The 14,766-nt window shown below is 39.0% G+C and overlaps 1 protein-coding gene across 2 annotated transcripts in view; it reads left to right on the plus strand.

The window, feature by feature from the left end:
* Positions 1-13,546, plus strand: part of SNX2 (sorting nexin 2) — a 45,599-nt gene extending 32,053 nt beyond the window's left edge. The window contains exons 8-16 of one of the 2 annotated variants that reach the window (XM_019555144.1): positions 2,059-2,134; positions 4,045-4,158; positions 4,391-4,484; positions 7,103-7,308; positions 8,403-8,546; positions 9,068-9,079; positions 11,962-12,042; positions 12,160-12,231; positions 13,055-13,546. In XM_019555144.1, the coding sequence (XP_019410689.1) occupies positions 2,059-2,134; positions 4,045-4,158; positions 4,391-4,484; positions 7,103-7,308; positions 8,403-8,546; positions 9,068-9,079; positions 11,962-12,042; positions 12,160-12,231; positions 13,055-13,105 (850 nt within the window). In that variant the 3' untranslated portion in view covers positions 13,106-13,546. The remainder of the gene's footprint in view (positions 1-2,058; positions 2,135-4,044; positions 4,159-4,390; positions 4,485-7,102; positions 7,309-8,402; positions 8,547-9,067; positions 9,080-11,961; positions 12,043-12,159; positions 12,232-13,054) is intronic. The other variant, XM_019555145.1, reaches the window with a different exon arrangement.
* The last annotated feature ends 1,220 nt before the right edge of the window (positions 13,547-14,766 follow it).

Raw genomic sequence — 14,766 nt, forward strand, 5'->3', positions numbered from 1 at the left:
CTCCTGACACATTGTGGGAAGCTGGCCCCCCTGCCAGCCCACGACTTCATCCCATTCCCTGGCTGGGTCTCACAGCTGTGCATTCTCACCTTGGCAGTGCCCTCAGCCACAGCTGTCAATGCTGTCCCACTCCCTCGCTGTGGCCACTGCTGCCTCAATCCACCCCCATCTTACCTGCAGAAGCTGCTCTCCGCTTTTGCCTGGGGCTATGTTCTCAGCCACGTGCATGTATGCTCATGGTGCCCCCTACACCCCACCCCCCTCAGTCCCAAGCAGCCTCTTGCAGGCTGGAACTTTGCCAGCCTGCAAGGGGAAACCCACTGTTTTCTGCATTTTTCTCCTTTAAAGGAGAAAATCTTCATTTTTCCATGTCAGATGGGGAAAACCCAGATTCCTGCTTTATAAGGTAAAAATTCTTGGTTCATTCATGAGTGATGGACTAAATCAAGTAATTACATCCCTAGGTTCATGCTGAAGAGGTTTTGCTAGGCTTCTGCATCATGACAAACAGAAGAACCCTCCTCCCCTCTTGCATGCTACTGACTTATTTTATTTGGGTGGGTTTTGCTTTTGTTTTTTTAACTTCTTCTGAAGCATTGTGCAATGACCACAACTAAGACTAGCTTTTGATTGAACCATGCTTGTTTTCTTGTTACTGGAACTAGGAAGCTTTTGGCTAGAAGATTGACTGCTAAACTTGGACTTGTAATGCATTTTTTTCCACTAAGTCAGGTTGGACCACACTGCATACAGTGTGGGCTTTTTCTACTAACCTTTGAGCATGTATTAACCCGGAGCATTCTGTTTGATAATGGAAGTAACTTAAACCTATGCCTTGCTATACTATCCAGATGCCTGTGATGTTTCCTGCCATCCTTCCTGGATTTCTTTTTTTTTTTTTTTTTTTTTGGCGGGGGGGAAGGGGCTGGGAGCATATTTAATACTGACTTAATATGAATCTGTAATAGCATTAATGAAATTTGATGCTTAACTCCAGATGCTTTCAGTTTAGTTGGTTGAGTTTATGTAGCAGTTCCAGCAGCTGGGTGAATGATTCCTCCAAAGCATTGTAACTTATGCCTCTTGGATATAAATAGAACGATGAAATTGCATCATATTCATTAAATTAACAAAGCTTTTAGTCTTGAAGTAACTGGATAGTAACTATCCCAAAAATAAAGGGATAGTGGATCAGCTCAGCATTCCCAGAAACCCCTTAAATCTAAGATAAGCCAACTGGAATTAAACAGAAGCCATTTAATTGGTATGGAAGAATTTATGTAAACAAGTTCAGCTGTGTTTTTTGATTTGTATAAGTAGTTGACTTCTGAATCAGACGAATATTTTTAGAGAATTGCAAATTCTACTGTATTGTGTAGAATACTGTAATATCACTAAAGTCCTAAGCCAAGTGCAGGAGGTTCTTGCTATAAAGGACTTACGCCCTAGCCTAGGATGATAGAAGAAAGATTATGGGACAAAGACGTACAGTATTATTCTTACTTTTAGAGTGGCTTAGACTTGTATGCTGCTGCATAAAATAGCAGAAAGTCTGTTTTTCTTTTTCTCCAAAAGAATAAAAATGTAACTATAGTTTTAACTTACATTACTAGCAACTGAACAATTGTGGTCAGTAAACCTGCTCTGTAAACTTCTTGACTGCTCTCTAGTTTATCCACTTCTTCCCACTTTCACTTGACTTCATCTTTTAACACTTTCTCGGTGTATATAAATTGCTTCAGCTTATGTGCTTATTGGGGTGTGTTATTACAAACTTTGCTAATAGGAGAGGAGGAGGGTGGTGGTGGTGGGGAAATAGGTAGCAATAAATGAACACATTTGGAAATCTTAGAGAGGCAAAAGATTGACAGGGAATGGAGACTGAACTATCCTCTGACCGTTAGAAGTAATCACTAAAGGGCTTGAACACGCTGGAAGAAAGGATTCTTGCAGTGCTGCCACCTGCATTGTGCCTGTTTTATGGATGAAGGACACCTTCCAATGTTGTCGGAAGCCCTAAATTTACTTTATCTAATATTTTAACTTTTAAAACCATAGGTATCTGCAACGAACAGTAAAACACCCAACCTTGTTACAGGATCCTGATTTAAGGCAGTTCTTGGAAAGTTCTGAGGTATTTAAGTTCTTTAAGTTCTCCTATTTGTTCTAAGTAACAGTAATTTGTACAAAATAACTTACTCCTTTGCTTTGAAATTTAGTTTTGTAAACTACGTACAGGCAGTCCTCGGACTTGCAACAAAATTGGTTCCTGAAAACCGTGTCTTAAGTCGAAACGTTGTAACTCGGAACCGATTTTCTCATAAGAAGCAATGTTATAAATGAGGGATTGGTTCCTGAACCAAGGCCCGGTACCCTATTTTCACCAAAAATACCCCAGAATTTTGTACATGATCAATTATAGATGAGTAATATAGCTACATTAAGGCATTTATAATGTAAATGGCAATCATTGGTTTGGAAGGACTTCTTTGAGGTTACTTTGCTGGACTTTTTGAAAGGCTCTTGGTTGGACTTTTTGAAGAGTTCTTGGCTGGAGTCTTGGCTGCAGGTTTTTCTGGAGTCTTGTCTGCTTTCTTAAAGAAAGTGTCCAAGGAAGTTTGGACAGATGTTTTCTAGGTAGATGAGCGATGCAGCGAACTTGTTCACTGGTGTGGCGTCACATCAGATCAGGCGTTGTAAAGTCGAAACTGATGTTATAAAGTTGAAATAGGGTGTCAATTTTTAAACACTGTAAATGCAAAACATTGCAACTCAAAATGTTGTAAGTCAAGGACTGCCTGTATTTCGGTTAGATTATGCCACCAATGGGACAGGATGGCAGAAGTCAAGGAAAAAAAAAATAATGGGGTAAAGTCTCATGCCTCTACTGATTTTTAAAATTTTTTGGGATACCTTTGATGGCGATGTATTTGTTGCTGCTCAGTGGTTTATGTGAAGTGAGTCAGTTTGCCCAGCTTCTAATGCAATACACAAAAGTCGCAATGGCATTGTTATTGGCTAGTCTTAAAAGGGATTAAGGATTAAACTGGTTTGGAAACCAAACTGTCTTCTGGAAATACCCAATAGTGGACCTCAAAGGGTTATATTGGTGGTGTAGACTCCTATATGACTATTGGCCAGATTAACTGTTCTATGGATAGAGGACTTCAGTCACCAGTACTATCAATCTGGCACCTTTCCGTAAGCATTAAGTACTTCAAAATCCTACATGTAAACAGTCAATTTTGTAGATGTACTTAGCGTATTTGTTGTAGTATTGAGTGCTCTAATTGGCCATCGTCAGTGTCTTAGTTACATTAAGCCTGCCATACCTGAGGAATCATAGGGGCCACATGACTGACAATTAAGCCAGTCATGTGGCCATTATTACTATATTAAAAAAGAGGAGGGGGGATTTCAAAACAAGTGAAAGGCCAAATCTGAAGACGAACAAATGGTTTCAGACCCAGAGACCTGAAGCAGTTAGCTTGAGCCTTTAATGGTAATTCAGAATAATACCAATGACTGGTTGTTTGGTTATGTGTACTTATGCCAGAGGATCAAAAAATGTGATTAAAACCATTCTTTTGCAACCTTTCTGTGGGGCAGGTTGATACTCAGCCTACTTAAACATGAAAAGACACAAGCTGTCTCTGCATGTGCTTTAGACGATTTTTATAACTTACTAAAATGTAGTAGCTTAGTATGATATCTAAGCCTTGCTATCTGTTTCTATACTAGCAGTTTGTTTTCTGTAGCATACAGGTGTCCAGTTAGGTTTTTGCCTATTTCGTAATAACTTTTGACAAATAGAGTGGTGTTCCATTTAAATGTAAAGGTGCAGAAGAAAAGCAAATAAAAAGTCTATATTTTTAAGTTTTCCTCTGAGAATGTAAAAGTAGTAAATTTGAGAAATTAGGTTCCACTATATTGAAATGTATGGGAGTGAAGAAAACACTATATCCTTTTCAATCCCTCTTGTGCCCAGTTAAACCTCCAGCCTTTTAACCGGTTTGTTTGCCCTTATTTGTCATTCAATTCCAGCTGCCGAGAGCGGTTAACACCCAGGCTCTGAGTGGAGCAGGAATATTGAGGATGGTGAACAAGGCTGCCGACGCTGTCAACAAAATGACAATCAAGATGAATGAATCGGATGCAGTAAGAGCTGATTTTTCGACTTGAATAATGAGATGAATTAATGAGGCTCAACAATTGCATTTTAAGGCTCTAGGAGTAGAAAATGGGATATTAATTTACTTATTGGCTTGGGTTCTCTGCTGCAGCTGACCACCCTGGTTGCACATGGTTAATTTGTTTGTTTAAAACAAGGAATGTAGTTTGCTGTTGGTAACCTAATTTATAATGTTTGGTTCTTTCATTTTTTTGTTAGTGGTTTGAGGAAAAACAGCAGCAATTTGAGAACTTGGATCAGCAACTCAGGAAACTGCATGCCAGTGTAGAGGCCTTAGTCTGCCACAGGAAAGGTAGATATTTATTAATACAGGCATCAGATTTCAATGCTTGAGCTATAATTATTGGTTTATATTGTTCTTAAACTGAATTGTATTATAGACTTGCAACTAGTAAGCTAACTTAATAGTATTCCATATATCTTAGTGCAATACAAAAAAATGACACTTCCAAAGAAAAATATAATTCTGTTTTAAAGCATCGTAGAACCTCCTGTATTAGCTGCCACCCAAAATATCTGCAGCTCGTGGTATATCTGTTAAAAGAAAAATGTTAAAGTTACTCTAATTGATAGCATAGAATTCTTTCCAGAATATATCTTGAATATATCCAGAATATATACACCAAGATAACACATGATTCAACTTGCAATACATAAAAATGAATACCTGTTAGTACAGCTGGTAAATGTAAAGCAGTTGCAAGAAATCGATTTTTCTAGAGTAAGATTTAAGTTTAAAATGTTGATGCATAAAATGTACGCTGGAAAAGTTAAGTTTGTAACTTTTTACACTGCAAAATAATTGTGCAGCTGAAAAGAGTAAGACTGAAATTATGTACATAACCAGAAAGCTAGAATCCGTTGTCACTTCAAATGTATGATCTTGTGCTAAGGTTCAGGTAGCTGTTGGCTGTAATCTGATGCTTAAATGTAGGTTTTCACAGCTGGAAGACTGGGCTTGCGTGGAAACTTTTCTCATCAAAAGTGATCTTTGGGCAAAAGTAGCATAAGAGCTCCATCCAAAAAGATGAGCTGTTTCAGAAAGTCATGAACATATTAAATTTAGTTTTTGTTTCTCTCCTGTCTCCCACCTCCCATGCTCTTTAGGCCTGTTTGAGTCTACTTTGAGATTTGCCCCATTTGTGTGTGCTAGGGAAGTCTGAGAACTAGATTAACTGCTGAGCACTGTACATCTCCAAGTCCTGAGTGCTGTACTGTTCTCCAGACAGCCCAGTTTTCCCATCTGGGTTTTGGGCTCCTGCTGGGCTTACCCTAGTGTTCTACAGTAGAACCAGTATACTTTGCAGGGTTAGGTTTTTAACTCCCCTGTAAGTTGAGGGTTTGAGACTTATATTTGGGATGTACAGAGTTGGAACCAACAACTACATGAGACTAGAAGTCCTCTAGGTGTTTTTTGCTGTGGCTTTTGCTTTAAAGGGTGCAGCTTCTCTGATCAGCTATGCAGAAGTGCTGGTGCTCTCTTGCTGTGAAAACAAATAGTGCAAAAGCCATGGTAAACATCTGTGAGCAACCAGTCTTTAATTTGGCAACCCACTGCGAGCTATGTGGATTTTGATCCATTCAGATATGGATGATCTGGGTCTGACTTCCCTTGCTCTATATATATCAGCTCAGTGATTATGTACTGTGGGAAAGCTGGCGAGTGAGGAAGTAACATCATCTACCAGGCACAAGTAAATGGTGACTTCTGTAGCCAGAACTGGAGCCTGCTGGGGCCATGATTGAGAACGAAATGTCATGAATTTGCTATTTGAGACCCCAGGTGGCTGGAAATAAGATGATGTTCCATGCTTTTAAATATGGTTCATGTATTAGAAACTTTTCTTTTTCTCAAGCTGTACTGGTTGGAAACATTAAATAACATTCTGGAGCACAGTTCTGAAAGAAGGAGCTAATTCTTCAAGAAAACATTGGAGATGCTTTTAATTATTAAAGACTTTTTTGATTACAAAATCCTATTCCTGAATTGCAAAACTGGATGAAAAATTGGACACAATGATTGAAACTGGCCTGTCAGTATCTGCAGGTCTGCTATTTATTACATATTTACTCATGTACACCTAACTCTTTCCCACCCCAAAAAACTCATCCAAAATTGGGGTGCATGTTTAAACAAGACGGCATACTTCCATGCCAGAATGGAGGCACAGGATGCTGAAATGGCTGCTGGGGCCTTTGTTTTTGCTTTCTAGCCTCAGAGCTCAGCCAAAAGCTGCTACCAATTCAGCAGCTCCTATGGCAGGGTTAAACCTTTTAGCTTTTGAAATGCAAGGAAATGGGAAGTGAATATGAGAACTGGTCCACTCCTGTGTAAGGCTAGAAGCATTCAGCCATGATGAGCTCTTGCTGTGGCAGGGAAGACTCTGGAACTTTCTTGTACTAATGCACATTTTAAATGAAAAAATACTGTGATCTGTAACCTGGAAAAAAACCCAAATACTTCATCTAAACTTGTTTTCTTTGGCACTGACTCTGTAAACTTGAGTAAATGTAAACCTTTAGTTTTATCACCTCTCAAATATGAATGCTTCAGGATTTCTTCCAGTTGAGCTTTGTATCTATTTTGATCAGATATACAGTAATGAGTCATGCCCACAGGGCCTTACAGCTATCCCCTCTTTAGAACTTCCACATGAAAAATAAAGCATTTCTTAATTAATTTTAAATGACCTTTAGAAAGAGTAAGTTTTTATAGCAACTATGAAAATATTTAGATTTGGGTGGAGAGTTGCATTTATTTTTAAATAGGTCTGTCTCGAGTTATCTTTTAATCCTTACTATTTAAAGAGTAACATGCAGCCTAATTAAAGTAGGAAAAAATAGAATTAATACAGCATTTTATTTAATTACTAAACTATTGCCCTGAACTTTACACTCATGTTATTTCAGAGCTTTCAGCCAACACAGCTGCCTTTGCTAAAAGTGCTGCCATGTTGGGTAACTCTGAGGACCACACTGCTTTATCTAGAGCTTTGTCTCAGCTTGCAGAAGTTGAGGAGAAGATAGATCAGCTGCATCAAGAACAAGCTTTTGCTGATTTTTACATGTTCTCAGAACTGCTTGGTGACTATATTCGTCTTATTGCTGCAGTAAAAGTAAGCCCTGGTTTTGCGGGGTGGGAAGGTGGGGGAATCTCATAAAAAGCCATGTCTTGTATTGAAGGACACTTTTTGGGGGTAGTAAAACAATTGTAAAATCAGGAAAAAAGGAATGGCTTTCTTGATTTTAAATTCTGAGATGTTTGAAGAATAGCTATAATTTCAAGAGTTAAATATTTGTGAGAAATGTCCCAACTGACACGGAGAAATCCCATCACATTAACTGTTGTGCAACCTAAGTGGACACTAGTTAATCAGTTTCAAGTTCTGCAATATCCTGAAGAGAGTATAAACAAATAGTTAATGATTGCTTTATTTGCAAAGTATAAAAGTCTTAGGAAGGAGTTGTTTAGGGGCACCATGCTATTCATGGTGCTCATCTTCATACAGATATATTAAGAGTATCCACGTGTAATATATTAAAAACCATAGGAGTTCCAGAAGAAAAAAAATTATGTAAGAGTTACTAAAGCAAGAGGGGGGTGGAGCAGGGAAAAAACATTATTGTAGCTCTGTAAAGAGTCTTCAAAATGTTAAAGCAGTACTTTTTAAATGTGGGTGTAAATTGCAATATGCATTCCAGTAGCTTTTGATCACAACAAGGAAATAAGAGCACTATTTTATCTGTAAGTCTCTTTCAGCATCACACTTTTCTTAGTTCAGACACTTTTTTTTTTTCATGTTTGTGAACATTCAGAACATGTGCTACCTCATTCTATTTCTGACCAGATACTGTTAGATAGCTCTGTAGCTTTTTAAAGAAAAAAAACAGTTTTCATTCAGATTCCAGTAGATTAGCATTTAAAAACTAATTCTACTTAATTGCAGCCTTGTCATCAGTTTCAACAGTGAAATAAAGGACTGAATGTGTGGAGATTCAACTGCCCCTATTCTGTACTCCCTAGTCTGGATGAATGAAAGATTTTTTTTTTTTTTCTTCCTCCTTCCAGGTGTCAGGCACTCTTGTGAAAACTACATTAGAAAAACTAAGTTGCACTGGAAGTTTTACATGGTGGTGAATTTTTATGTATGTGGGTAAATTTACCCAAAAAATGGAGCATATTAACTCTGTTATACCACTATGTTTGCAGGGTGTGTTTGATCACCGAATGAAATGCTGGCAGAAATGGCAAGATGCTCAGGTCACTTTACAGAAAAAGCGTGAAGCAGAAGCAAAGCTCCAGCTTGCCAACAAACCTGATAAATTGCAACAAGCTAAAGATGAAATAAAAGAGGTAATGATGCTGAATATCTTCAGCACTGCCTACACTTTCCATTGATTCATTCATCAGCATTAAGGCATTACTTTTCTATCACTTTTGTTTGTAAATCACTTGCACATTTGCTGTTTTCCGCATTTACTGAAACTTTTTAAAAAGAAATATGAAATATGAAATGCACATAACTGTTACATCAGGTCTGAAGTCTCTGTAAGATACAAATTCTGTCTTACAGAAAGGGAAAATGAACATGAAGAAGGGGGCTGAGGCGGGGGTTGGTTTTTTTTGTTTGCATTTTTTAAGCTGTTGATCCAGGTTATTGCTGTGCAATTAAATGACTTCTAATTTCTGAAACTCAAATATTTTTAAATCAAGCTAAAATAATGGAAATCTATTTCCATGTTTTGCTTAATGATGCAATGTTTTCCACCCATATATATGTTTGTATATATGGTATAATTTCAGTAAAAGTAACTAAATCCAACATGTTGAAGTTTGTCATAATATATACACTTTTTCTATCATGCTTCACCAAGGAAATTGAAGAGGTAGGACAACTTTTTTTTTTTTAACTTAACATACTGCACACATTCTAAAAGTGTGTACCAGTGTTCTCTCATAAATAGTGGGAAAACATCATTACATAACAGAGCTTAAAATCTTCACAATTGTTTTGTTTGGCTGCTTCATTGGTCACTAATCACAAACTGTTTTATCTTTTTTGTACTTTTAACACAGTGTTTTGCTGTAGCAGTTGATGTTTCCAGTTGGTCCTATGTAGAAAATGTATATCCCCGGGTCATCTTGTCATTCTGTGCCTCAGATTTGTTGACTCTATTTCTGCAGTCATAAATAGCAGGACTCTTGATGTTACTGTCATTGTCATGTTCTGACTTGTACATGTGCTGGAACTTCAAAACTAGCAGGTTCTCTTTAGCCATTATTCCAAAGGATTTTTAAAATATTCCATCTTCTCACCAAACAAGAGGCAATTGGTTGAAGGATTCCTTTTTCCCTAATATTTTGTTAGGAATGTTTTTTATAATCAGTTTGTTGCAGAATCTACAAAGCTCCCTACTGATAATAAACAGCCATACTCCAATAGCTAGAGCTATTAATTTAGTATAGTTTTTTTTTTTAAACCTCACAAGAATGAGGTTTAAAGCCTAGGAAGGGAAGCAGCTTCAGCCCCTTTTTGTGCTGGATAAAAGAGGTCAACAGCATAAAACTGTTCTATAAATGTAATGCTCAATGAGTTGTAAGTATAAGAACTTTAAGCCACCATAAATTCATTTTCTGTTGGTGCTTCCTACAGAAGAGGAATGACAGGGCTGGGATTAGTGGTGTATTTTGAGATTTATGCAGTGCTGAACAAGGGAGGTGACCATAACTTGACAAGCCCTCAAGAATATTTGATTTATACATGGACCTCTTCAGTGTGCCCCTCACTTCCCCTGGAGTGGGAGGGTGTAAATGTTAGGCCTGTGTGAAGTGTAAAGTATTTGCTTCGGATTCAGAGGGACAGTGATCCAATTCGGTGATTTGAATCTGTCCCGATTTGATTCAGCCGAATCAGAAGCCAAAGCTATTCAGTCATAGACTATGCAGGCGGGCAGCGCCAGCGGGAGCAGCTGGGGGAGCAGCCAGACGAGCCCCGGCTTGAGCCAGCGGCCCTAGGAGAAGTGACAGTTCATACGGCTGCTCCCCCGAATGCCTTTCCCTCCGCCAGGGCAAGGCAAGCAGTGCTGGCAGACCCAAGAGAAGCTGTGGGGGTTGAGGGATCAAACTTCTAGCTGGGGGGAAGCCCCTATTTGTTCCCCCAGCCCCCGCGGCTTCTCTCAGGACTGCCGGCTCAAGCTGCGGCTCATCCAGCTGCCCCCTTGCTGGGACAAGGCAGGCAGTGCTGGCAGCCCCAGGAGAAGCTGTGAGGGTTGGGGGGGATTGAACTGGGGCTTCTCCCAGGTCTGCTAGCACTGCCTGCCTCACCCCAGTGGGGAGCAGCCAGGGGAGCCTGAGCTGCTGGGTCTGCCGGCTCAAATCGGGGTTCATCCAGCTGCTTCCCCAGCTGCTCCTGCCGGCACTGCCTAGTGCCTGCCTGTACAATCTGTGGCCAAATCTCCAAATTGATCCGGAGGCTTCCGATTTGATTCGGAGAGATTAACGGGTCTCCCAATTCAGTTTGGATTCGGATATTTGGCTGCCGAATCGACCCGAATCTTTTCCAAATTGAATAGACTACCAAAGCTTCAAACAGCCCTAGTAAACATAGTTCAGAGCCATCTTTTCCTGTTGGCAATTGGGCCATGCCTCTTACTGGTACAGTGTTGCTTACTTTGTACATCAGTAGCCCACTGCTGTAGCATGTGGCTTTATTTAGGTCCCTTAAGAGAAAGTAAGGGGAATCCTAAATAAACATACAGCAAAACTAAAAATCTGAGAACTTTGTATAAATTACTTTTCCAGTGACTTTTTAAATTAAGTAGTCTCACAATAAAACACTGCACTGATTTCTTTCTAATTGGCTTGGTCTTATTGCCAGATGAAGAAAGGACTCAAAGGAAGGTAGTTCATTAGCAGATCAAATGAACATGTCAATCTCAGTCCCCCAAATGGAATCTTGTCCTAAAAAGTATTATGCTACAAACAACTTTTGACTTTTTTCTACCTTCTGAATTTACAGTCTTCAGTATTTGACTAACTCGGTATATAAGAGTAACCTTAGAAAATAGTATGATAACTGTTATAGGCATCTAATGCTAAGAGGAAGACAGTTGAAGATTCCCCATAAACCAGGCCTAACTAGTGATTGTAGAACAAACTTCACCACAGTAAAAATATTTTTATGGTGTGCAACCAGATTTCTAAAGCAGTGATTTTTCAGCCTGTGCTCCGCAGACTCCTGAGGGTCTGCAGAGTATGTCTAAAAGGTCTGCAAAAGATGTCTATGATCAATCAAAAATGTGAATACTCACACTTAATATTCAGTGAGGTTTGCACTTCCATTCAAAATTTTTTAGAAATCCTCAAAAGGATTGAAAATCACTGTACTAAAGGAACAACCAATTAAATTGTATCTAAAATATTAAACTTACAAGCACTACTGCAAAAGGTTTCCCTGAATGTTTTAATCTATATTTCTCTGATGTAAATAATGGGCACTTGTTAGTTTAAAAAAAATATTCAAGAATTTTTAAGCAGCTTTGAAAGGCTTTTGTTAAATACAGTATTAGTTTGTTGACATGGCTGCTACCTTGAGTTTCCTCAGGTGTTTCTTGGATGTCAGTTAAAATAGTACTCCCTCTTCATCTTGCAGAGAAAGCATTTAACTACTATTTGGTTAATCTGTTGCTGACTTATAGTTTTGGAACAGTATTTGCTCTGTTTATCTGAATAGATAATGTGAATTCTTGTGTGTGTTTTCTTTCCCCAGTGGGAGACAAAAGTTCAACAAGGGGAGAGAGATTTTGAACAGATTTCCAAAACCATACGCAAAGAAGTGGGAAGATTTGAGGCATGTATAATTTATGCAAGTAGTAACGGTCACACTTCCAGTAATAAAAACAATATTCCAATTAATTATAGATTAATTTTGGAAGATTAATATGTTAATCTGTTTATTTATTAACAGAGGGAACGAGTGAGAGACTTTAAAACTGTTATTGTCAAGTATTTAGAATCATTAGTGCAAACACAGCAGCAGGTAAGCTAGAGTTTTACTAAGCTTTATAAAAATGACTTCTTGTGGGGTTGATTCATAACTTGATGCAAAACTATTTATTTAAAAACTGGTCGAATAAGGCTGGTTCTCTAAATTTTACTAAGATTACACTGGAAGAGAAGGGGAAAAAACAACTTTCACAAGATGGTATTGTCCATCTTGCACATTATTATCCTGCCTGTTTATTTACTTTACTCCAGTCTGCTCTCTAAAGTGGGAGGAATACTCTTTATATTGGTTTTTCCCATCAGTGAATAACTAAAGCAGTTGTAGACTGGCAAATTTAGATATGCTGTTTAACAAATTTTACTGCTGTAAAAACCATTGTATGAAATGACAATGTTGGCATAGTATACAAAGAAAAGCAAGATATATGCAGTTACGCTGAAAATACTTTACTAGTGTCTACCATACTTATTTGCTTCTAATCTTTTTCAAATTACTCAATATTCAAGAACTTAAAAGTAAATCCAGTCTCTCTAAACACTGTTTAAGTGTGCCTTATTTTTGCATGTAATATCATAATCCTCTAGATTTAAATACCCAAATTAAAGTACATCTCAACACATTAAACTTTCTCCTAATGGAATAGGAAAATGCCTAGCTGTGACTTTCTTAATTTTAGAAGTGTGTGCATGATTTGTATATAAATGAGTGAATGTGAAAGAATGTATAGAGATGGCTCCATTGCAGTAAACTGAAGTAAGCGTAACTACTAAGTTCTTTTGTAGCTTCTGCTTTGGTAGAACATGGGTGCTTTGGGAAATGTGCCATTTGTAATGATTTTTTTTTCTCTTTTCCCAAGCTGATAAAATACTGGGAGGCATTCCTACCTGAAGCCAAAGCCATTGCCTAGAAAGAAGAATATTCCAAATCCGAAGACACTTTGGATGTTTGTCTGGTTAAAAGCTAAATTCCACAGTGAAATCACTCTAAAATCATCCAAATAAACCACTATATATTTTATGAATTTAACATGTGGCTTTTTTTATATACTACAGCATTTTATTAACAAGCTGCATGTCCTGACCCTCTTTGAAGTGGACTGTGGCATGACATTCTGCAATACTTTGCTGAATTGAACACTATTGTGTCTTAATAATTGCACTAAAATGTGCACTGCAAGGCCAGAAAGTTGATATTTTTGTTCTTTACAATATGTTCTGTAGTATGTTTATCTGATCTTTATGAAACAAATTTAATTGCATTGATTTAATGTTCACTTAAACATTCCTGTAAAGAGAGAGAATCATGTTTTTGTGATTTAAAATAAAGGGATGTATCTTGTGCAACATTATTTACACGTTTAACTGTGTTTTTCCCCATCGGTAGTTCTAATTTTTTTTTAATTCTAATTTTGAGTGTTTTTTGCAATAGAGTTACTCTGTTCTTCTGTAGTAAAAAAAAAACCTAAAAAGAAAACAGAAGAGTTAGCATTTTCTGAAGGGTGCCTTGAATCTGTTGAGGGGTGTCTTGAGTTTGTTGATCATCTTTTCATCAGATTCTTCCCTTCTGGCTCTAAAAGGTAATGGTCTTCATTGGTAATATCTGATAATAGATAGTCTTAAGGTAGTCATAAGGGTGATTTTTTTTTTTTGCCTTTTATTTTTGCTACTAGCAAAATTGCCTGTCAAGAATGATGGGGGATGGGGAGTGGGCGGGGACAGAGCCCCAGCCACCCCCCTACCCTGGGCCCTCTCTCCCTTCCCTCCTGCTGCTTGGGGTCTGAGCCTGCTCCCTGCCTCAGTGCTGGGGGGAAGGGAGGAGTGGGTCTGAGCCTGATGCGGGGGGAGGACCAGGCTTGAGGGTGGGGAGAAACCAGGCTGCAGCAGCAGGGGGATGGGAGGAGCAGGCTCAGGGCTGACACGGGGGTGGGGGAGGAATAGACCCCGGTCGGAGGGGAGGAGGAGACCTGCTCCTTCCCTCACCCAGGTGCTGCTCCAGCTGTGTCAGGCTGGGCCTACTGTTCCCCCTCCCTCCACCATGGTGAGCTGGCTTTTCCCCCTCCTAGACCTGCTTTCCCTCCCACCCCTGCTGCGTTGGACCCAGGCCCACTCAAGGCCAGCCCTGCTGGCCTCAATCCCCACCTCCTGTCCACTCCGTTACTGCTGCCTCTGGTGGGGGGGCGAGACCATCTATGCTGGCCTCGCCCCCCACCTCCCACTCGATCCCCTGTGTCCCCACCGTCATGGTGGCAGGCTGCCTTCTGCCACAATGCTTCTTCCAGCTCTGATTGGCTGTTTTTCAGCCAATCAGTGTGAATAAAGTATGGCAGACAGACTCTTATAATATTAGAATAGTCAAATTTTCTTGACTATTACTTTTAATCTGAGCTTTTCATGCATCTGTTCTTAGCTTAGTGTCTAAAAGACAAGATTCTACCTGGATCTTTGATCAAAACTTAACTTATTCCCATGCTGTCTCCAGCTTGTTATTTTTTTGTTTCTTTCTTTTAAGCCCTTATGTGGGCATTTGCTCATTTTAAGGTCATAAAGTGGCTGTTTTGTATAATCACTT

The sequence above is a fragment of the Crocodylus porosus genome, unplaced genomic scaffold (genome assembly GCF_001723895.1).
Source record: "Crocodylus porosus isolate Cpor-Errol unplaced genomic scaffold, CroPor_comp1, whole genome shotgun sequence".
NCBI classification, from domain to species: domain Eukaryota; kingdom Metazoa; phylum Chordata; order Crocodylia; family Crocodylidae; genus Crocodylus; species Crocodylus porosus.